General features: G+C 44.3%; 1 protein-coding gene across 1 annotated transcript in view; it reads right to left on the reverse strand.

The window, feature by feature from the left end:
* Positions 1-23,572, reverse strand: part of BCO1 (beta-carotene oxygenase 1) — a 236,689-nt gene that overhangs the window by 172,445 nt on the left and 40,672 nt on the right. Inside the window, exons 3-4 of the mRNA XM_078670768.1 lie at positions 22,292-22,421; positions 7,243-7,390 (exon numbers count right to left, since the gene is read on the reverse strand). Of these exons, the coding sequence (XP_078526894.1) occupies positions 7,243-7,390; positions 22,292-22,421 (278 nt within the window). The remainder of the gene's footprint in view (positions 1-7,242; positions 7,391-22,291; positions 22,422-23,572) is intronic.

The following is a 23,572-nucleotide window of genomic DNA, read 5'->3' on the forward strand; positions in this document are numbered from 1 at the left end:
AGGGGAACAAACCATTTATGCTGGAACAACTGGGGTTTCGCTTGCTGGCCCACTCGAAACAGGGGGCTAAAATCAGGGGGGTTGCTATTCTGACAAAACACTTAGATATAAGAACAAGGAATACATTCGAAGATCAATGGGGGAGATGTGCCTTGATTGAATGTTTTATAGGAGAGGAATGGGTCACTATCGGCTCTATTTACGGGTCTACAGAGGATGACCCAGAGCTATTTGAGTTTTTGGATATCGAATTATCTTCATGGGCATCAAGAGTTATCCTAGCTGGGGACTTTAACATTAACGGGGCCACAGGTCTGGGTTTGGATGCGATGGGACAATATCAAGGCAGGAAGAGGAGGGTATGTAGAGCAATCTTGAGTATGGCTAGGAATAACGCATTGGTAGACGTATGGGGGGCACAGAAATTTTTGGATCCAGGTTTCACATTCTTTTCGGCACCACATCGTAAATGTGTCCGGTTGGACTATTTTTTTACATCAAGGTCATTACTAGCCAATATGAAAATAGAAAGACTGCCACGAATCCTGTCGGATCATAATCCCCTAAAGCTTATCGTGGAAGGCAGTGGGTTCAGGAGGCGGGCAAAATCATAGACGTTTGAAAAAGAATTATTGAAAGATGAAGAATATATCACACACATGCATTCCTGGATTAAAGACTTTTGGGATCTTAACAGGGGGAGTACTAGTACTGGGAATGATTGGGATACGTTCAAGGCAGGGGTTAGAGGGCAGACACTCAGTTATAGTATAGCTAAACAAAAAAAAGAAAAGATAAGGAATGACCTGCTAAATACTGCCCTGTTAGAGGCGGAAGCAAGATTGGTTCAGGCCACGATAGACCATCAGGAGTTTGCCCAACGATTATTGGAGGTAACGATAGCTAAGACAGAGGCTGTAGAAGGAATGGCAATTAAGGCGGCTAAAATATATGATACAAGGAGGAAGAACTGTTATGAGTGTAGTGAAAGGGTTGGCCGGACCTTAGCAGTGCGTACCAGACAAAGGCTAGCGAAGGGGGAAATAAAAGAAATAAAAGATAGTAGTGGTAATATACACACGGACGATAAGGGGATACTTGAGGTGTTTAGGGAGTTTTATAGTAAACTTTATAAGGAGGAGCAAGATAGGGATAGTGAGGAAATATTGGACTACTTACGGAACATACCTGCCAAAGTGTTAGATAATGAAGATAGAGCATACTTGGACGCCTGCTTTAGAGACGAGGAAATTAGTGAAGTAATATTGGGTTTACCCTCTGGTAAAGCAGCTGGACCTGATCTGATACCGGGAGAGTTCTATAAGGTATTCATATCCTCAATTTTTCTGGATTTAGTGAGAACGTTTAGGGGAGTACAGTCGGGGTTATCGACCCCTGCTAGTTGGGCTGGGGCAGATATCGTAATATTACTCAAAAAAGGGAAGGAGCCAACAGAACCAGGCTCATATCGTCCTATAACCCTGATCAACGCAGACTTAAAAATATTCTCCAAAGTATTGGCAGTTAGATTTTCCAAGGTAATAGGGCAGATTGTTAGTACAAATCAGCATGGCTTTATACCACATAGAGGTACCACGTTGCATATCAGGAAGATGGTTACGCTATTTGATGTTCAGGGCACGGAGGGGAACCCTATGGCTGCTATGTTTTTAGATGCCGAAAAGGCTTTTGACAGGGTGGCTTGGGAGTTCTTGTGGGCGGTGTTAAGGAGAGGGGGATTTGGTGAAGGGTTTATCAGAGTGATTCAAACATTATATACGAAGCCCATGGCTTGCGTTAGGGTAAACTCAGGTCGCACCTCACCCTTTGCCATCACCAGGGGCACAAGGCAGGGGTGCCCGTGCTCACCCCTCCTATTTGCTATGTACATCGATCCGTTGATTTTGAGACTAGAGCAAAATGTTAAAATCAGGCCGTTAACTACTCGTATGGGGGATATTAAAGGCCTTGCTTATGCGAACGACATTGCGGTTATCACACCTAGGCCAGCGGAGGCAATTGGAGAAATTGAATTAGAGGCAGAATTATTCGGGCGGACGGCAGGGTATGCCCTGAACAAAAGCAAGTCTCAAATTATAAAGAACTTCCACACAGAATGTGCAGATGAACGGGTGACTAGTGAAGGGGTGTACTTGGGCATTACTATCACGGCAGAATTGGAGAAGTTGGTGGAGATTAATATTGATCCAATTATTAATAAAGCAAGGAAGGATCTAGATAGGGTACATAACTTGCACATGTCTATAGTAGGTAGGGTAAACTATGTAAAAATGAATTTACTGCCGAAATTTTTGTATTTGTTTAGAACGATACCACTTTTTAGGTCTCGCCTAGACGAAAGCAAAGCGAAGCTTTGCTGTCTAGGGCGAGACAACTTATGTAGTTACTTTTGGGGGAATGTGGACAGCAGAGTTCCACGCGCTTTTCCTGGCCGAGATTTAACCTCGGGAGCGCGCACGTCGCCGTGCCTCATATTCCCATTCTCAAACAAAGCCACTCTCACGCATGTGCACATACACACACTGCATACACACACGCACCCCCCCTTAAACAGACACACGCTGCATACACACACGCACCCCCCCTTAAACAGACACACGCACGCACGCACGCACAGACACACTCAAACAGACACACGCGCGAACACCCCCACCCTCAACCCCACTCACCGGGCTCCTCTCCCCTTACGCATGGGAAGGCACTGTGGAGCTCTGTGCCAGAAGGAGCGCTGTTCTGAAATCACCGCCACCTCCCACAGCGGCATTGTAGGGAAAATCAAAGTTGCCTTCCCGTAAACACTGCCGCAGCCCGGGAACCTCGGGAGCCTCAGAAATCCCGAGCGCAGCTCCTCTGACGTCAGACGAGGAGCCGCGCTGGGATTGGTGCCGGTGGGGCCGTTGCCTAGAAACGGAAGACTCGTCGACGCCTTCTTTTTAACCCATCGGGGTCCTCGTCCCGCTAGCCTGGAAGCATGGCAGTATACTTAGAGACGGACGCCTCGCTCCTTCGCCTCCTTCCTGTCCAGCATTCAAACTGGGGGGCGGTAAATAAACACCAGTCAATGCACACTGTGGTCTAAGTAGGTTATTATAGAGGATCGTCTAAGCTTCTCCTGAAACTGTTTGTGAGTGCGTCGAAGACGGCAGATCACGGTGTGCACAGGATCACACAAGCTTGTTCAGGTATGAAACAGAGATTCTAGGTTCAGAGTCAACTAATTATTCCTACACTGTATCCCCTTACTATTTGGTGCTTAAAATAAGGGCTGAGGGGGCATAAATTGGGTAATTCCATTTATTTCTCTGCAGATTCTCGTGTAGGTTTGTTGCATGTGCTGCTGCTATTATTTTTGTGTTGTGTGTACACCGGGCAGTGCAGAATGTTTGGAAAGCGCCTAAACGTAGTATAAAGGCGCATGCAATGCTTTACACAGTAGAAATAAACAAGCAATGCCCCTGACATCCTAAACCCTTCTAGACCCCAAGGAACGTGTGACAGAAAAAGCCCCACTGCAGAGCAGGCCGTGCCGCAAGCTTCACTGAACAGGTCACAGTACTCAGGGCCGCATTATTAAAGTTTGAGCTATTGGCGTTGCATCATTATTTGCAACGTCAGTAGCTCAAACTTTAATTACTGCGAGACCTATTGCATTGCAAATGCTTGTTTTTAATATCATTTGGCTAACCAAGATAGAGAGCATGGTGAATCGATTTATCTGGTCACAGGGCAAGACCAGAAGAGCTTTGAAATACATGTCCTTGCCACGGGGACAGGGGAGGATGGTCACTTCCAGACTTACGAATGTATTACTGGGCAGCGGCACTACAGCAGATGACAGGTCTGTTGGGAGGTGCTGAGAGGGAAAGGGAAAACTTTACAGGATCTACAGAGGTGTACGGATTAATTCTAGGTGACGAGACAAATAATGCATTCCTTAGATATTCTGAACCAAGTTACTTTAAACGAACCAGATTCAAGACGCTAGAAGCTGCATATAAAGTCTGGAAGGTGTTTAAAAAGAGTTTTGGTCTGGGAAGGTATCATGCACATACTAGGCTTACAGAGGATCCTATGCTACCTCCAGAGATTTTTTCTGACAGTATATTTAAGGAGTGGGGCCGATTGGGAGTTAAAAGGATGGGTGACTTAATAGGGGAGTCAGGGGTACGGCTATTTATAGAAATTCAGCAGACATTCGGAGTTAGTACAAGGAGTTTTTTTAAATACTTACAGACAAGAAGTTTTCTGGGTAGTAAAAGAGGGGGCCCAATGGGATTCACGGACAATCCAATACTACAGATAATAGAAGGGGGAAATTCGTGCACAATAAAAAGGTTTTATGCAGAACTTATAGAGCATAGAGGGGATGACTTAGGAAAATTTGAAGCTAAATGGATGGAAGCATTAGCAATATCTGAAGGTGTTTTTGAAAAATCATTACAGTTAGGACAGGATATTCTTTGTTCATCGGCTCTACAAGCTCAACACTACAAAACTCTGTTCAAGTTATACTATACCCCAGCCAGAATTGCTCAGTGGGGAGGGACACAGGGGATTAGGTGCCCAAGATGTGATAGTTTGGAGGCTGACATGAAACATATGTTTGCAGAGTGCCCAAATCTTCTCCCACTAATAAGTAGTATTGAAGCATTTTTTGATAAATCTTTGAACTTTAAATTAAAGTTGTCTTCAGAAGTAATTCTATTAGGGGTGGAGGAAAACATATCCCAACAACAACTTGGGTGCTTCATTTTTGTGGCTACGGCTGTTCTTCGCCTATGCATAGCCTCAGTGTGGCGAGATAAGTTACCACCTTCGATGCAGCAATGGCTCGCTAGGCTATTACATATGTATAATCTTGAAAACGCTATCTATGCTAGGAGGGGGAAGAAAGGTAGAGCATTAGGCGTACAGATCTGGAAGCCAATTGCAGACTGGAAAAATAGGATGGTGAATGTATAGGAAATGTAGAAATTGGACAAAATGTACATGTATTTCTTATTTTTCTTTACCTTTTTTTTGTTGTTTTTAATGGGTGTGGAATGTTAGTACATTATTGAAATTTTCCTTTAGTGGTATCATATTTAAAAGTCATGTAAAGTATACTTAGGTGTGGCTAACCCTCTTCTTTTTTCCCTGTGGGTATATTGTCAGGTGCGGGGGGGTGCGGGGGGGGGGGGTAAAAATGTTGTAAAAAATTGCTTTATAAAAAAAATAAAAAAAAAAAAAAAAAAGTAAAGAACATATATAAATAAGGCAACTGGGCTGAAAATCTACTAAAAAAATGCAAAATTTTGAGTGGGACATTTTTAAATGGCATACACCATATTTCAATACCAAAAAGAGCCATCAAGCAATCACCTTGCCTTTGAGTTGTTAAAAAGAATACGGGCCTAATTCATAACGGGGAATCTAAGAGTGGAATTTTCCACACTCATTGAGTCACTCCAGGAGTACCCATAAATCAATGAAATTCAGCAACTATTGGTGGAGATTTACATCTATTAGTAGGAATAAGTGTCCCCTCCTCCCCACACCTAGGTCTGAGGACTGGTAAAATTCAAAATATCACCCTAAAGTTACTACTAGCAACCTTACAGATATGTTAATAAATCGGCCAAATGCAGTTGTACATGGTGTAGGCAGGGACCTCCACCAGAGAAAAGACCTCCAATTTCGCATTTGGCATTACATCAGCAAATTGGAGAGTTATTCACTCCCTAAAAATAGACCCACAACATGTCGATCTGTATCGAAAACATGATGTATGTTGTAGCAAGTGGACTGACTTCTTGAAGAAAATGGAGATTTACAGAATGGTCAGCACCTCTAGGAGGATGGTATATCTGGAGTAATTTGAGTAACCTGTCAGGTGATGTTCTAACATTCTAAAGAGAGTCTGAAAAATCACAAGCTTTTAAGGACCCATCAGATAATGATGTGGAGCATTATACATATATCACTATATATCACCTTATTTAGGCCTTTTTAGAACACATCAAGCATAACACAACAACATTGTGCTCATGGTGAAAGGAAGACTTTATTTCTCAGCTATGCAGATACCTAACCCCAAATACTATATCGTAATTGTAAGGAAAGGGATCTTTTTGCATGAACACCTTCTACTTTTTTGGCTGATGCTGCTGGTTTTTGACTCTGAAGTGCACTGGGCCACGCTGACCAGGCCCCAGTTCATATGCTCTGACCCATCAAAATGTTTGTGCAATTGGCTAATCCCCAGTTGACATATTAATTTACCTATAAGTCCCTAGTATATGGTAAAAAGTGTAAGACACCAGAGGACTGCAGCCTTTATTGTGCCACCAGAGTAGTGACAGAGTGAAATCAGGGCTCTAGGTCTGCCATTCCAGCTAAGTCTTGTAAAGTGCTAACTTGACATGCCCAAAAAAAACATTTGCTATGCCCAGATCTTCCATTTAAATATGTGTAAGTCACCCTTAAAGCAGGGCTTAATAGCCCATAAGGCCTAGTACCAGATATTAAGAAGAGGGACATGTCAAATGTAAACTAGACATGTCCTGACAATTAAAACTCTAAATTCTCATTTCTTGCACCAAATTTCGAGGAGCCACTTCTGGTTACCTGCAGCAGTTGAGATCCCAGACAGCCTGAAAAGTTTGGAAAAGTCATAACCCTGGTTCTTGTCGTCTAATTTTTGTCATTTTGGTGTCTAATAAAACATAAAAATATATTCTATTTTTATAAAATGGAGTAGGATTTTATTATGTTGTGTTTCTTACTTATTGACTGTTCTAGACCTGGTAAATGTTTTACACTTGTTTTTCTTTGAGTTTAGCCTGGCTGCTTTGTGTCAGAGTTACCCAGGACCGAGCTACGGTTTGATTTAAAGAGCCCTAACTGGACCTGATAAAGATTAGTGATATTATTGATTAGTAAGGTCTCGCATCACCAACCAATAATCCACTTTTTTCACAGTAATGCAATGGATATTGAAACATATTCTCCTTGTGACAACCTTACCGACAGTAAAAGATGTCTTTGTTTTGTGTGACAGTTTTTCTCTACATAGCTTGTAATTCATCTCAAATATATCATCAGCCCTTTAACAGTTACGCAAATAAATGTCCAAATACAGTAAGTAATCATATGAAATGCTGCAAACAAACATGAAATCACTTTCTTCAAGGCAAAGGCAAGGACAGGTTCCTAACGGTGAATAGAAAAGAAGTGTTGTACCTTCTCCAGCGTCTCCAGAGTATGCGGGTCAATCTTCCGTATGTAGTTTGTCTCTGTGGTAGCGTAGAAATCTTCCCCGCATCTTATGATATTAATCAAGCAGTTATCAGTGAAATCAGGGATGGCATGTGACAAATACGTGGCTGCCCTGCAAAGAAACAGATGGCAAAGTGTTAGTTAATGCTTTGCTCTAAGCTATTTATAGGGGCTCAGAAGTCTCTAGAATACTGTCCTGCAATAGCAAAGATGATTAAATGAATATACAGAGACTCGACAGACCTCAGTCGCTCTGTGTAGGTTGAATGTCACTATAATACATACGAGTCTGCAATCCATGTATAAAACATGTCTCTAATTACTTTGTTAAGCATGGCTTCTAAAGAAAGCCTCTATTGTTTACACCACATTCTAAATCTGGTAAATCATTGCTATGATGTAGTAAATGGTTGATAACAAAACTCGTTACCCGCTGTTGCTATGTCATAAAGACCTTCTAATCGTCTCTGGCTGAGAGACTGTCAGTGCAGTGCTCTCAGATCAAAGAGGTGGAGGCATAGGAATCATACATAAGAACAACATTGCCATTGTAGAAATGGACACCTTCAATTACAGCACAATTGAATGTTTTACCGCCCACATCAAGACAAACGACAGTAGAGCAATACTTTGCCATCTCCTATATCACCCCAAGGCAACACCTCCGCATTGGGGGAACACTTGTCTGATCTGATTGCGCACTGCTCACTCGGTGACTCAAACAACCTAATTCTCGGTGACCTCAACCTATGGTGGAATGAGGTAAACAATTCACTAATTCTAACCCTAAATAATCTTCTTAAGGACAACAATCTGACCCAATTCTGCTCAGAAGAAACCCACAATAAAGAAGCAACCTTAGATGCCATTATCGCACAATGGGAAGCAGTTACGATCGGCCACGTCCTCCCCGTGGACTGGTCTGACCACCACAACATCCTATTCAACCAAAATACTTTACTCCAGCCCCTTCACAAGACACCCCCCCAAATGGTCTAGAAATCGAATGCAGATTCCCCTAGCCGACCTAGAGGAAAGGATAGGCTTGCTCCTCCCCAGCGCATCTGATCACCTCTCCGCATTGGAACTCACCTCGCACTACATCTCAAATATGACGTCCATTCTTGATCAATTAGCCCCCCTGAAATAAAAAAAACAGGAAAACTCCATCGAGATCATGGTTTAACAATGACATCAACACCGAAAGGAGACAACTAAGAGCCACAAAGAGACTCTGGAGAAGCAACCCCTCCGACATCCTCCACGAGCAACTCAAAGCCACTCGATGGAAGTATAAAAAACACATCCAGAAGGAAAAAACTTCATTTTTCTACACCGCGCTGGACAACGCAAAAACAGGCCTAGGGAGCTCTTTATCATCATTAGACCACAAACCTCCAAGCCAGCTATCTCCTCAGTGCAGGCTTCCAAAGAGCTCTGTGACAACTTTGCAAAGTTCTTTAAGAACAAGACCAACAAGATTGAGCTCTCACTGGACATCAACATCACTCCCCTCATCAAGAGCATCTCGCCTGGGACCAAGGACAACACATCCACGCCCCCTACAAAACCCCAGAAATCTTTCATCCCTATACAGGAAGCTTAGATAGTCAAACTGATCTCCACATCCAAGCCCTCCTCCCACGCTCTAGATCATCTTCCTCCTCAACTGACCAAAAAGCTTAAACTCTCTCTTGCTCCGCTCTGGTGCAAGATCATAAATAGCTCCCTGAGATCCGGAGTTGTCCCAGACTGCCTTAAAGTCGGTCAAGTCACGCCACTGCTAAAATAAAACTGGCCTAGACACAAAAGATCTGAATAATTTCAGACCAGTTTCTAATTTACCTCTTCTATCCAAAACCTTAGAAAGATGTGTGCTCCTTCAACCAACTCAGCACCTGGATAGCTTCAACCTCCTCGATGTCCACCAATCGGGCTTCAGAAAAGGCTGCAGCATGGAAACCGCGATCCTCAGCGTCATTGATGATATCCACAAATCACTTGATGCGGACAAATGCTGCCTTCTCATTCTCCTAGACCTATCGGCAGCTTTCAATGTGGTCGACCACAAACTCCTCATTAAGGTGCTTCAAGAAAGGGCAGGTCTAGATGAGGTGGTCTTAGACTGGTTCTCCTCCTTCATTCACAACCACACCCAAAGAATAATAATCTAAAACTTTGCGTCTGACCTACACCCAGTCAGCAGGGGAGTCCCCCAAGGTTCAGTGCTCTCCCCGCAACTTTTCAACATTTACATGGAACCACTCACAACCCTACTCAGTAAAGCCAACATCCCCTTCCACCTGTATGCTGATGACACACAGATCTATATGGAAACCACCTCCATTGAGGACATTCAGAGACTCAATGACACACTTAGAGAAGTCCAACACTGGCTGTCAAGTAACCACCTAAAATTTAATCAAGACAAGACTGAAATACTTCTCATCTCTAACAAAGAAGAGAACCCACAAATTGCGGAATGGCTAAAAGCGATTGATGGGCTCAACTGGAACCTCACCCTGGCTTACTCTGTAAAATCACTAGGTTTCACTCTAGACCCGAAACTGAACATGACCAAACACATTAAGAATTCCGCCAAGAGCGCCTTCCTTAATCTGAAGCTAATGAACTAAATAAAATCTTCATCCCACCCAAGGAGCTCAAACAAGCCACCCAAGTATTGGCGTTATCTAGATTAGACTATGGGATCGCAGCCCTCTCAGGCACATTAAAGGCACACCTTGCTCCCCTCAAAACAACTCTAAACGCAGCAGCCAGAATGGTCACAGGAGTGAAGAAATTCAACCATATCTCACCCACACTCAGGGAACTAAAATGGCTCCCAGTTGAATTGCGTGCCAGTTTCAGAACAGCCTGCCTCACGCACAACGCCCTTCACACAGGCAAACCTGAATGCTGGCCTCCAAACTCAAAAAAGCAGGTCAGACCAGGACCTTCAGCAGCTAGAACACTCTACTACTCATCCCGCTGAAAGCACGCAAACAAAAAAACGGGGCTGGTCCTTCGCATCAACCCACCCAAAATCTGGAACTCTATTCCCCCCCACATCAGAACTATCCCCTCCTTTCCAAAATTCAAAGGACAGCTCAAAAATATTTTCCTAAATCATTCCCTAGCGAAGGGACAGGAGCTGCAGAAGTGCTAATGACATTACTCCCTGGAACAGGAGCGCGGCCCTAAACTATGACACTCAGCGAAGGCACTCCAAGTCTTCAATGCCCCTGGGTTACATAACCCGCTGAAACTCTCTGTCCATGCTCCGATACTATCACTGTATTTGTGATCTTTTGCAACAAGACTGTTGTAAAGCGCTGAGCGTATATATATATATATATATATATATATATATATATATATGAATTCGAAAGTGGGTGACACACTTCACACAAAGGCCACAGGAAGACTCTTCAAGTTCAATTCTTTTTAATGCCCGCATGCATACAAAGGGCTTCACAGCTTTTCTCTTCTAGGTAAATTATCTCGCCTCTCAAAGGCGCTTTTTCTTCTGGATTCGATGAACCCATTTCCGGCATTCGCGCTAATTATTTTCTCACCTGCCCTACGGGCGTGGCCACACACTTGGCTCTCTGGGTGATGTAGTGCTTTGCTCGTTATTCCCCAGTGGGTTAGTTCATCGTGTCCAATGTTAAAATCTTGTTTCTTCCCTCGTGGGTTAGAAGCGGAATGCTGCAGTCCCATGCTCCGCTTTACTGCTGACAAATTGAAGGCAAGCATTTTCCCACATAAATGCTGGCCTGCTTCCTTCTTATTCCAAAACTTCTCTCGATGCCTTGAAAAGATCCGCTGACCTGCGGTGGGCCCCTGTGCACGACCGTGTCAGGCCGTCAATAATGAATTCGAAAGTGGGTGACACACTTCACACAAAGGCCACAGGAAGACTCTTCAAGTTCAATTCTTTTTAATGCCAGCATGCATACAAAGGGCTTCACAGCTTTTCTCTTCTAGGTAAATTATCTCGCCTCTCAAAGGCGCTTTTTCTTCTGGCTTCGATGAACCCATTTCCGGCATTCGCGCTAATTATTTTCTCACCTGCCCTACGGGCGTGGCCAAACACTTGGCTCTCTGGGTGATGTAGTGCTTTGCTCGTAATTCCCCAGTGGGTTAGTTCATCGTGTCCAATGTTAAAATCTTGTTTCTTCCCTCGTGGGTTAGAAGCGGAATGCTGCAGTCCCATGCTCCGCTTTACTGCTGACAAATTGAAGGCAAGCATTTTCCCACATAAATGCTGGCCTGCTTCCTTCTTATTCCAAAACTTCTCTCGATGCCTTGAAAAGATCCGCTGACCTGCGGTGGGCCCCTGTGCACGACCGTGTCAGGCCGTCAATAATCAATTCGAAAGTGGGTGACACACTTCACACAAAGGCCACAGGAAGACTCTTCAAGTTCAATTCTTTTTAATGCCAGCATGCATACAAAGGGCTTCACAGCTTTTCTCTTCTAGGTAAATTATCTCGCCTCTCAAAGGCGCTTTTTCTTCTGGCTTCGATGAACCCATTTCCGGCATTCGCGCTAATTATTTTCTCACCTGCCCTACGGGCGTGGCCAAACACTTGGCTCTCTGGGTGATGTAGTGCTTTGCTCGTAATTCCCCAGTGGGTTAGTTCATCGTGTCCAATGTTAAAATCTTGTTTCTTCCCTCGTGGGTTAGAAGCGGAATGCTGCAGTCCCATGCTCCGCTTTACTGCTGACAAATTGAAGGCAAGCATTTTCCCACATAAATGCTGGCCTGCTTCCTTCTTATTCCAAAACTTCTCTTGATACCTTGAAAAGATCCGCTGACCTGCGGTGGGCCCCTGTGCACGACCGTGTCAGGCCGTCAATAATGAATTCGAAAGTGGGTGACACACTTCACACAAAGGCCACAGGAAGACTCTTCAAGTTCAATTCTTTTTAATGCCAGCATGCATACAAAGGGCTTCACAGCTTTTCTCTTCTAGGTAAATTATCTCGCCTCTCAAAGGCGCTTTTTCTTCTGGCTTCGATGAACCCATTTCCGGCATTCGTGCTAATTATTTTCTCACCTGCTCTACGGGCGTGGCCACACACTTGGCTCTCTGGGTGATGTAGTGCTTTGCTCGTTATTCCCCAGTGGGTTAGTTCATCGTGTCCAATGTTAAAATCTTGTTTCTTCCCTCGTGGGTTAGAAGAGGAATGCTGCAGTCCCATGCTCCGCTTTACTGCTGACAAATTGAAGGCAAGCATTTTCCCACATAAATGCTGGCCTGCTTCCTTCTTATTCCAAAACTTCTCTCGATGCCTTGAAAAGATCCGCTGACCTGCGGTGGGCCCCTGTGCACGACCGTGTCAGGCCGTCAATAATGAATTCGAAAGTGGGTGACACACTTCACACAAAGGCCACAGGAAGACTCTTCAAGTTCAATTCTTTTTAATGCCAGCATGCATGCAAAGGGCTCCACAGCTTTTCTCTTCTAGGTAAATTATCTCGCCTCTCAAAGGCGCTTTTTCTTCTGCTTCGATGAACCCATTTCCGGCATTCGCGCTAATTATTTTCTCACCTGCCCTACGGGCGTGGCCACACACATGGCTCTCTGGGTGATGTAGTGCTTTGCTCGTTATTCCCCAGTGGGTTAGTTCATCGTGTCCAATGTTAAAATCTTGTTTCTTCCCTCGTGGGTTAGAAGCGGAATGCTGCAGTCCCATGCTCCGCTTTACTGCTGACAAATTGAAGGCAAGCATTTTCCCACATAAATGCTGGCCTGCTTCCTTCTTATTCCATAACTTCTCTCGATGCCTTGAAAAGATCCGCTGACCTGCGGTGGGCCCCTGTGCACGACCGTGTCAGGCCGTCAATAAGGAATTCGAAAGTGGGTGACACACTTCACACAAAGGCCACAGGAAGACTCTTCAAGTTCAATTCTTTTTAATGCCCGCATGCATACAAAGGGCTTCACAGCTTTTCTCTTCTAGGTAAATTATCTCGCCTCTCAAAGGCGCTTTTTCTTCTGGATTCGATGAACCCATTTCCGGCATTCGCGCTAATTATTTTCTCACCTGCCCTACGGGCGTGGCCACACACTTGGCTCTCTGGGTGATGTAGTGCGTTGCTCGTTATTCCCCAGTGGGTTAGTTCATCGTGTTCAATGTTAAAATCTTGTTTCTTCCCTTGTGGGTTAGAAGCGGAATGCTGCAGTCCCATGCTCCGCTTTACTGCTGACAAATTGAAGGCAAGCATTTTCCCACATAAATGCCGGCCTGCTTCCTTCTTATTCCAAAACTTCTCTCGATGCCTTTAAAAGATCCGCTGACCTGCGGTGGGCCCCTGTGCACGACCGTGTCAGGCCGTCAATAATGAATTCGAAAGTGGGTGACACACTTCACACAAAGGCCACAGGAAGACTCTTCAAGTTCAATTCTTTTTAATGCCAGCATGCATACAAAGGGCTTCACAGCTTTTCTCTTCTAGGTAAATTATCTCGCCTCTCAAAGGCGCTTTTTCTTCTGGCTTCGATGAACCCATTTCCGGCATTCGCGCTAATTATTTTCTCACCTGCCCTCCGGGCGTGGCCAAACACTTGGCTCTCTGGGTGATGTAGTGCTTTGCTCGTAATTCCCCAGTGGGTTAGTTCATCGTGTCCAATGTTAAAATCTTGTTTCTTCCCTCGTGGGTTAGAAGCGGAATGCTGCAGTCCCATGCTCCGCTTTACTGCTGACAAATTGAAGGCAAGCATTTTCCCACATAAATGCTGGCCTGCTTCCTTCTTATTCCAAAACTTCTCTCGATGCCTTGAAAAGATCCGCTGACCTGCGGTGGGCCCCTGTGCACGACCGTGTCAGGGCGTCAATAATGAATTCGAAAGTGGGTGACACACTTCACACAAAGGCCACAGGAAGACTCTTCAAGTTCAATTCTTTTTAATGCCAGCATGCATACAAAGGGCTTCACAGCTTTTCTCTTCTAGGTAAATTATCTCGCCTCTCAAAGGCGCTTTTTCTTCTGGCTTCGATGAACCCATTTCCGGCATTCGTGCTAATTATTTTCTCACCTGCTCTACGGGCGTGGCCACACACTGGCTCTCTGGGTGATGTAGTGCTTTGCTCGTTATTCCCCAGTGGGTTAGTTCATCGTGTCCAATGTTAAAATCTTGTTTCTTCCCTCGTGGTTAAGAAGCGGAATGCTGCAGTCCCATGCTCCGCTTTACTGCTGACAAATTGAAGGCAAGCATTTTCCCACATAAATGCTGGCCTGCTTCCTTCTTATTCCAAAACTTCTCTCGATGCCTTGAAAAGATCCGCTGACCTGCGGTGGGCCCCTGTGCACGACCGTGTCAGGCCATCAATAATGAATTCGAAAGTGGGTGACACACTTCACACAAAGGCCACAGGAAGACTCTTCAAGTTCAATTCTTTTTAATGCCAGCATGCATACAAAGGGCTTCACAGCTTTTCTCTTCTAGGTAAATTATCTCGCCTCTCAAAGGCGCTTTTTCTTCTGGCTTCGATGAACCCATTTCCGGCATTCGCGCTAATTATTTTCTCACCTGCCCTACGGGCGTGGCCAAACACTTGGCTCTCTGGGTGATGTAGTGCTTTGCTCGTAATTCCCCAGTGGGTTAGTTCATCGTGTCCAATGTTAAAATCTTGTTTCTTCCCTCGTGGGTTAGAAGCGGAATGCTGCAGTCCCATGCTCCGCTTTACTGCTGACAAATTGAAGGCAAGCATTTTCCCACATAAATGCTGGCCTGCTTCCTTCTTATTCCAAAACTTCTCTCGATGCCTTGAAAAGATCCGCTGACCTGCGGTGGGCCCCTGTGCACGACCGTGTCAGGCCGTCAATAATGAATTCGAAAGTGGGTGACACACTTCACACAAAGGCCACAGGAAGACTCTTCAAGTTCAATTCTTTTTAATGCCAGCATGCATACAAAGGGCTTCACAGCTTTTCTCTTCTAGGTAAATTATCTCGCCTCTCAAAGGCGCTTTTTCTTCTGGCTTCGATGAACCCATTTCCGGCATTCGTGCTAATTATTTTCTCACCTGCTCTACGGGCGTGGCCACACACTTGGCTCTCTGGGTGATGTAGTGCTTTGCTCGTTATTCCCCAGTGGGTTAGTTCATTGTGTCCAATGTTAAAATCTTGTTTCTTCCCTCGTGGGTTAGAAGCGGAATGCTGCAGTCCGATGCTCCGCTTTACTGCTGACAAATTGAAGGCAAGCATTTTCCCACATAAATGCTGGCCTGCTTCCTTCTTATTCCAAAACTTCTCTCGATGCCTTGAAAAGATCCGCTGACCTGCGGTGGGCCCCTGTGCACGACCGTGTCAGGCCGCCAATAATGAATTCGAAAGTGGGTGACACACTTCACACAAAGGCCACAGGAAGACTCTTCAAGTTCAATTCTTTTTAATGCCAGCATGCATGCAAAGGGCTTCACAGCTTTTCTCTTCTAGGTAAATTATCTCGCCTCTCAAAGGCGCTTTTTCTTCTGCTTCTATGAACCCATTTCCGGCATTCGCGCTAATTATGTTCTCACCTGCCCTACGGGCGTGGCCACACACTTGGCTCTCTGGGTGATGTAGTGCTTTGCTCGTTATTCCCCAGTGGGTTAGTTCATCGTGTCCAATGTTAAAATCTTGTTTCTTCCCTCGTGGGTTAGAAGCGGAATGCTGCAGTCCCATGCTCCGCTTTACTGCTGACAAATTGAAGGCAAGCATTTTCCCACATAAATGCTGGCCTGCTTCCTTCTTATTCCAAAACTTCTCTCGATGCCTTGAAAAGATCCGCTCACCTGCGGTGGGCCCCTGTGCACGACCGTGTCAGGCCGTCAATAATGAATTCGAAAGTGGGTGACACACTTCACACAAAGGCCACAGGAAGACTCTTCAAGTTCAATTCTTTTTAATGCCAGCATGCATACAAAGGGCTTCACAGCTTTTCTCTTCTAGGTAAATTATCTCGCCTCTCAAGGGCGCTTTTTCTTCTGGCTTCGATTAACCCATTTCCGGCATTCGCGCTAATTATTTTCTCACCTGCCCTACGGGCGTGGCCAAACACTTGGCTCTCTGGGTGATGTAGTGCTTTGCTCGTAATTCCCCAGTGGGTTAGTTCATCGTGTCCAATGTTAAAATCTTGTTTCTTCCCTCGTGGGTTAGAAGCGGAATGCTGCAGTCCCATGCTCCGCTTTACTGCTGACAAATTGAAGGCAAGCATTTTCCCACATAAATGCTGGCCTGCTTCCTTCTTATTCCAAAACTTCTCTCGATGCCTTGAAAAGATCCGCTGACCTGCGGTGGGCCCCTGTGCACGACCGTGTCAGGCCGTCAATAATGAATTCGAAAGTGGGTGACACACTTCACACAAAGGCCACAGGAAGACTCTTCAAGTTCAATTCTTTTTAATGCCAGCATGCATACAAAGGGCTTCACAGCTTTTCTCTTCTAGGTAAATTATCTCGCCTCTCAAAGGCGCTTTTTCCTCTGGCTTCGATGAACCCATTTCCGGCATTCGTGCTAATTATTTTCTCACCTGCTCTACGGGCGTGGCCACACACTTGGCTCTCTGGGTGATGTAGTGCTTTGCTCGTTATTCCCCAGTGGGTTAGTTCATCGTGTCCAATGTTAAAATCTTGTTTCTTCCCTCGTGGGTTAGAAGCGGAATGCTGCAGTCCGATGCTCCGCTTTACTGCTGACAAATTGAAGGCAAGCATTTTCCCACATAAATGCTGGCCTGCTTCCTTCTTATTCCAAAACTTCTCTCGATGCCTTGAAAAGATCCGCTGACCTGCGGTGGGCCCCTGTGCACGACCGTGTCAGGCCGCCAATAATGAATTCGAAAGTGGGTGACACACTTCACACAAAGGCCACAGGAAGACTCTTCAAGTTCAATTCTTTTTAATGCCAGCATGCATGCAAAGGGCTTCACAGCTTTTCTCTTCTAGGTAAATTATCTCGCCTCTCAAGGGCGCTTTTTCTTCTGGCTTCGATGAACCCATTTCCGGCATTCGCGCTAATTATTTTCTCACCTGCCCTACGGGCGTGGCCACACACTTGGCTCTCTGGGTGATGTAGTGCTTAGCTCGTTATTCCCCAGTGGGTTAGTTCATCGTGTTCAATGTTAAAATCTTGTTTCTTCCCTGGTGGCATCGAGAGAAGTTTAGGAATACGAAGGAAGCAGGCCAGCATTTATGTGGGAAAATGCTTGCCTTCAATTTGTCAGCAGTAAAGCGGAGCATGGGAATGCAACATTCCGCTTCTAACCCACGAGGGAAGAAACAGGATTTTAACATTGGACACGATCAACTAACCCACTGGGGAATAACGAGCAAAGCCAGAAAAAAAAGCGCCTTTGAGGAAGGGAGAATGAACTCCTGAAACGCGTCAGGCGAGATAATTTACCTAGAAGAGAAAAGCTGTGAAGCCCTTTGTATGCATGCTGGCATTAAAAAGAATTGAACTTGAAGAGTCTTCCTGTGGCCTTTGTGTGAAGTGTGTCACCCACTTTCGAATTCATATATATATATATATATATATATACACATCTTCCTCCACTTTGCCGGGGGCCTCCAACTCTGCAGGGCGGGCTCCCAGACAGGAATGGAGAATCCTGTTATTTGAGAACACACGAAAAAACGGAGCCCACAGCTTCTGCTTCATTTTATGCTGAGACTTTTATTTCTCTCGATAGCGTGGCAGCAAACAACTCTCAACACCTTACGCGTTTCGAGGCACAGCGCCTTGCTCACAGGTGAGTTGGATTCTAACTTTATTTATATCTCCAAGTAGTCATGTGATCCATAGTTCCGACCACAGTTCCCATAATGCATTCATATTCAATGTTTGAAGCTGGGCTTGACATCGTATTCTATTGTGCATTTAGTAGCGTTGTAATATTGTCAAAGTCCAATTATATGCACTCTTTTCGCATTGCATTTCAGGACAATTATTTAAAACAGCATAGTGCACTTTGCTGCCACGCAGAAGGATACTTGCTTGAAATTAAAAGCATGAAGTCCGTCAGAAAGAGGAACAACTCCTCCTTCGTTTCCCTTTCGCTGATATCCACACCAAATAGCTTGGAAATCCATTTTGGCTGGTGTAGCAAAGCGCGAGTCATGCCCCCTCAATTAAATATACACATCTTCCTCCACTTTGCCGGGGGCCTCCAACTCTGTAGGGCGGGCTCCCAGACAGGAATGGAGAATCCTGTTATTTGAGAACACACGAAAAAATGGAGCCCACAGCATCTGCTTCATTTCATGCTGAGACTTTTATTTCTCTCGATAGAGTGGCAGTAAACAACTCTCAACACCTTACGCGTTTCGGCGCCCAGCGCCTTGCTCACAGGTGAGTTGGATTCTAACTTAATTTATATCTCCAAGTAGTCTTGTGATCCATAGTTCCAACCACAGTTCCCATAATGCATTCATATTCAAATGTTGAAGCTGGGCATGACATCGTATCATATTGTGCATTTAGTAGCGTTGTAATATTGTCAATGTCCAATTATATGCACTCTTTTCACATTGCATTTCAGGACAATTAATTAAAACAGTATAGTGCACTTCGCAGCCACGCAGAAGGATACTTGCTTGAAATTAAAAGCATGAAGTCCGTCAGAAAGAGGAACAACTCCTCCTTTGTTTCCCTTTCGCTGATATCCACACCAAATAGCTTGGAAATCCATTTTGGCTGGTGTAGCCAAGCGCGAGTCATGCCCCCTCAATTAAATATACACATCTTCCTCCACTTTGCCGGGGATCTCCAACTCTGCAGGGCGGGCTCCCAGACAGGAATGGAGAATCCTGTTATTTGAGAACACACGAAAAAACTGAGAAATGCCACACACAAGAGAGCGTTAAATCCTTTACTTTGTGAGTTGGCACACAGAAACAGCTCTCCTCCTCTTGTACACATCAAATGGCCAAACGCGTTTCAGGCAGCACTCTGCCCTTGATCACTGGCAACAAAAGTCACGGCTGCAATGAGGAAGACCTGATATATTCCTGGGTCCCGCCCCGGTAGGCGTGGCCACAAAGCCTCATGGTCCCTGTAGTTCCTCAATATTTAACCCCAGTGGGTGCCGTCGAAATTTGTCAAATAAAATAAATGTCTTATACCCAAGTGGGTCACATGAAGGAGGAAACCTTGCTGCTGTTGCCTTTCTGCTCCCACAAAAACGGGCTCTCTGTCCCAAGCAGCGAGGGAAATACGGCAATGGCGGTCTGCTCGAAGAGCAGAAGGCCATTTCTGTGGCTGGGCCAGCCGCTACAAATCCAGTCACCAAGGGTGCCCCTGTAGAAATGCCACACACAAGAGGGCGTTAAATCCTTTATTTTATGTATTGTATAACTATGTGCAACGCAGCTCCGTGGCGTTTACTGGAGGTACCTGGTGGGCTAGTTGGACCCCAGGGACCCTCAGGATTCAAGGAAACTTAATCCCCCATCTTAAATTGCGCCACGGGGCGCGTTTGCACAGTGGTGAAGGGAGGGGGCGGGGCCTGATGTGACAAGTGTGCAAACAAGCCCCGTGGCGCGTTTTAAGTTGGGGGATTAAGTCCCCTTGAATCCTGAGGGTCCATGGGGTTCAACTAGCTCACCAGAGTTGTGATGCAGAGAGGTGTAAAAAGGGGCGTGGCCTTGTACCAACTACGCATCCTCATGTCCTCCAAGCCGTGGAGATATATTGACAACACCAACTCTCTAGTTGTGGTTATTTCTTTGTTTCCATTGAAAAGGCAATTTTTAGTTTCCTTATAACTTTGACGACATTGACGAATCAGCACTAAAGTTTCCAAACAGCCAAAGGGACGACATTTGGCATGTCAAGGTTCATGTAGATCCATTTACTGGGAAGAATTGGGTGCAGGGGAAGGAGGGTATAGGAAGGTGCAAACTTAGGAAGGATAAAAAATATGCATTTTCACTCCCATAGCAAAACTTGCTCACTGATACAGCAATAACTTCTGAATGGTATTACACCAAACTTTACATGACACTAAAACGTTACTCACTGGTTTGCCTTTGCTTGGTTTGGTGTAAATTTATTGAGTGGTTTTTGAGAAATTAGCATCACTAAAAGGTGTTGGGCAGACGGGTTCAATTAAAGAGATATATGGACTTTTAACTTTAACACCTACAGCAACTCCATGAATCCTTTAAAAATATAAAGGTAAGCCATTGGATGAGGGAGCTAGTGTTTCCTTCATTCATTGTGGAGTGCTAGACCTACTCCTGGATCTGGATACTCAGGTTAACTGGCCTTCCCAGAAAATTTATGTTGCAGTCGCCATTACCCAGAATGATGCACCAAGCTCAATGGTGGGGAGAATGTTTAGAAATGGGTCATAATTGGACAGCTTTAGCATACCATGACCACTTCGTCCTTGAGTGGGAGAGGGAAGCTATTGAGAAATGCAGCATTGTAATCCGTATCCATTAATGTGTCAATCATCATATAATTAACTGGATTTGTTTTCGAGTAAATATATAACACTCACACACAAGTGTGTGAATGAAGGAATTTCTTTTAACATTGTGACCTAGATATAAATGAACAGAACATGGTACAAAACAAGCAGTAGCAAAGCCTTTAAGTCTGGCTTGCATTTAAGAAAGAATGCAAACACTGGCATGCATAGATGCTTTTATGATGGTAATGGTGGGGCTTATAATGGTTGGTACTTTTAATGGTGTTTGTAAGTGTGGTAGTAGTAAGGGACTTTAATGGTTGTGGCAGTAAAAGTGGTAAAGGAATGTCTTGTCTTGTATTGTATTGTCCAGACAAAAACATTTTTAAAGAAATATTGCATTAAAAAACATACAAACTAGGGTTGCTCTCTTTCTAAAATGCATGTAAGATATAGAGAATTGGATGTATGAATAAAGAATGCATTGTTCACAGGTAAACCAGTTCCTTATTCATTGCAAAATTGTTGTAGACTCGTGTTTCGAGCCCGCTACATTGTGGACATAGATGTATAAACACATTGGACTTAATAGGTTAAGAATGCACCCTTAAGAGATACTAATATATGGCGCTATATGTACGAAAGGAGCTGTTAACATAGTGGGTAGCTTCTGCCTTTCAAACATTTAATTACAGGCAGGGTGTGCTATACCTCGATGTTCTCCGGGAGAAAAAACTGTGGAGTGCCATAGATTTCTGGTTGTATGGATTGCATGGAGGACGATGTTCTTGACCCTACATCCTTCAATAGCATAATTCCTTTCCTAGTAATACTTAGATTTGCAAGTCTAGAAACTCTTTAGTTATTATAGTGGGGAGGGGTCAGAAAATGCAACCTTTTGCTGAATTTCTTGATCGTTTGGTGTTTTCATTAAAAAAGGACGTCTATCTACACAGTTATTATTTATGGTGCTTTAGTCGAGCTCTTGTAATGGGTTTATGCGTTACAGAGGCGACAGGCGCATCAGTGGGCGCAATGTGCCACCCCATAGAGTGGTAGAAGAGAAATTCCAGCTGTCTTTGTGATTCTCCCATCGCAGATGGGCATGAGGTTATTCACCGAAAGTGCTGGCTGACCAACAGCCAGTTGGATCTTCCTAACTGCCATTCCTTAACTGACCATTTGACAGTCAATCAGATTAGCTCCCCCCAAAAAAATTACCTCTACTGAATGAGAAGCTACAGGATTTCCCATAGATGGTAGCAACAGAACAATGGAAGGCGAAATCCTAAAAATGGCGGAAGAGCAGATTTGCAGACATTTCACCAGGTCGACCTTCTGACTAATCATTAATCTATGTCCAATTTGGGGTTGGGATGTAGCGTGCTACTATTAATCTGATAGCATTTCTCCAGCCTAGAAGAGTTCGATAATGTGAAGGTTAAGCATGTTATTATGGTTTCCATAAAAAAGAATGACTATTCTTCAAGTATGTGCTTGGAACATGAGCAGTACTTTTATTTTGCTGCTGGCCTTCCTCTACTCAGCAGCTTGTACAGAGCAAGAGTAAATATTTAAAAAGATAAACGTAACACATGACTTACTTGGAGAATATATTTTTACAAGGATCTGGGTACGCCATGGTGCCAAACTCTGAAATCACTATCCGGTCTGCCTCCATATTGCACTGGTATGTGTCACTGCGAAGGTATTTACTCCTGTAGTGAACTTCACCTGCCAAACAAGAAAAAAAGTATTCACATGAGTAAATTAGCATGAGTAAATATGTGCTGCTGAGCCCTCCGGAGCCAGTGTACTGCTTGTAAGCAGGATTTTAAATCTGCACTTAATTTAAATGTATCATTCTATGATAAATAAGTATGGTCTGCTTTAGAGTTTGATATATGCACATCCACCAAAAAGCGGTGGGTGCCCTGCCCACACTATTGAAAGTACACAATCTAAATAGGGTAGACGGGACACCCACCACTGCTTGGCAGATGTCCTACTTCAGCTAAAGTCTAAACAGACCCTTTAGTTTGCAATCACCCCACTTAATTTAAACACAAATAATAATAATTGTCTAGATCATGGGTCTCCAACCTTTTTTGTAATCAGAGCTACTTGTATTCAATGAAAATCATCCTGAGTGACCAACATTTTTGGGGTTGTGATAGTGCCAAAATAGACACAATTACAGTAGTGGCCGCCGTATGCAAAATTACCAGCAGTGATCACCTCAATACATCAGGCAGGGTTGCCAGCAGTAATCTAAAAAGGCTTTGTCCATTTGGAAAACCTCTACATGGGCAATATATAACACTCACAGCTACAGTCCACAAGGCACCAACGTAATAATATTAGGCATAAGAATGTATAATGCCCCATAATTTATCATTGACATATCACCTTTAAATGTATTTAGGAAATGTAGCCATTTGTCATCAATCTATGAGTTCTGAAAATGCAAGCATTTTCGCCTCAAATACACTCGCACAATTTTGGTATGCATATTATTTAAACCAAGCAAAAGCTTCTAATTTAGTAAACTGGCCGGCACACAGGAGACCTACTCACAGGTAGCTGGAGAGCTACCAGTAGATAGAGATTTAGATCTATCACAAAACTGATATTTCCCAGTGGCAAAACTATTCACCCCAGTTCTGATTAAGTGAACCCTCTAATTCAGAGTTTCTCAAACATTTCATCGTTTTACACATGTACACCTCTACCAAGCAAAGGGCAACCATATTAGCCTAGAGGACCGGTAAGTGATTCAGTGCAGGCCTCCGGTCTCACCCATCATAACCATTGGGAAAGCCACCCCTGGAATACCAAAAGTACCGCTATGCCATACCAGTTGCCGATTATGCCCTATACAAATG

This window comes from Lissotriton helveticus, chromosome 12, assembly GCF_964261635.1.
Source record: "Lissotriton helveticus chromosome 12, aLisHel1.1, whole genome shotgun sequence".
NCBI classification, from domain to species: Eukaryota; Metazoa; Chordata; class Amphibia; order Caudata; family Salamandridae; genus Lissotriton; species Lissotriton helveticus.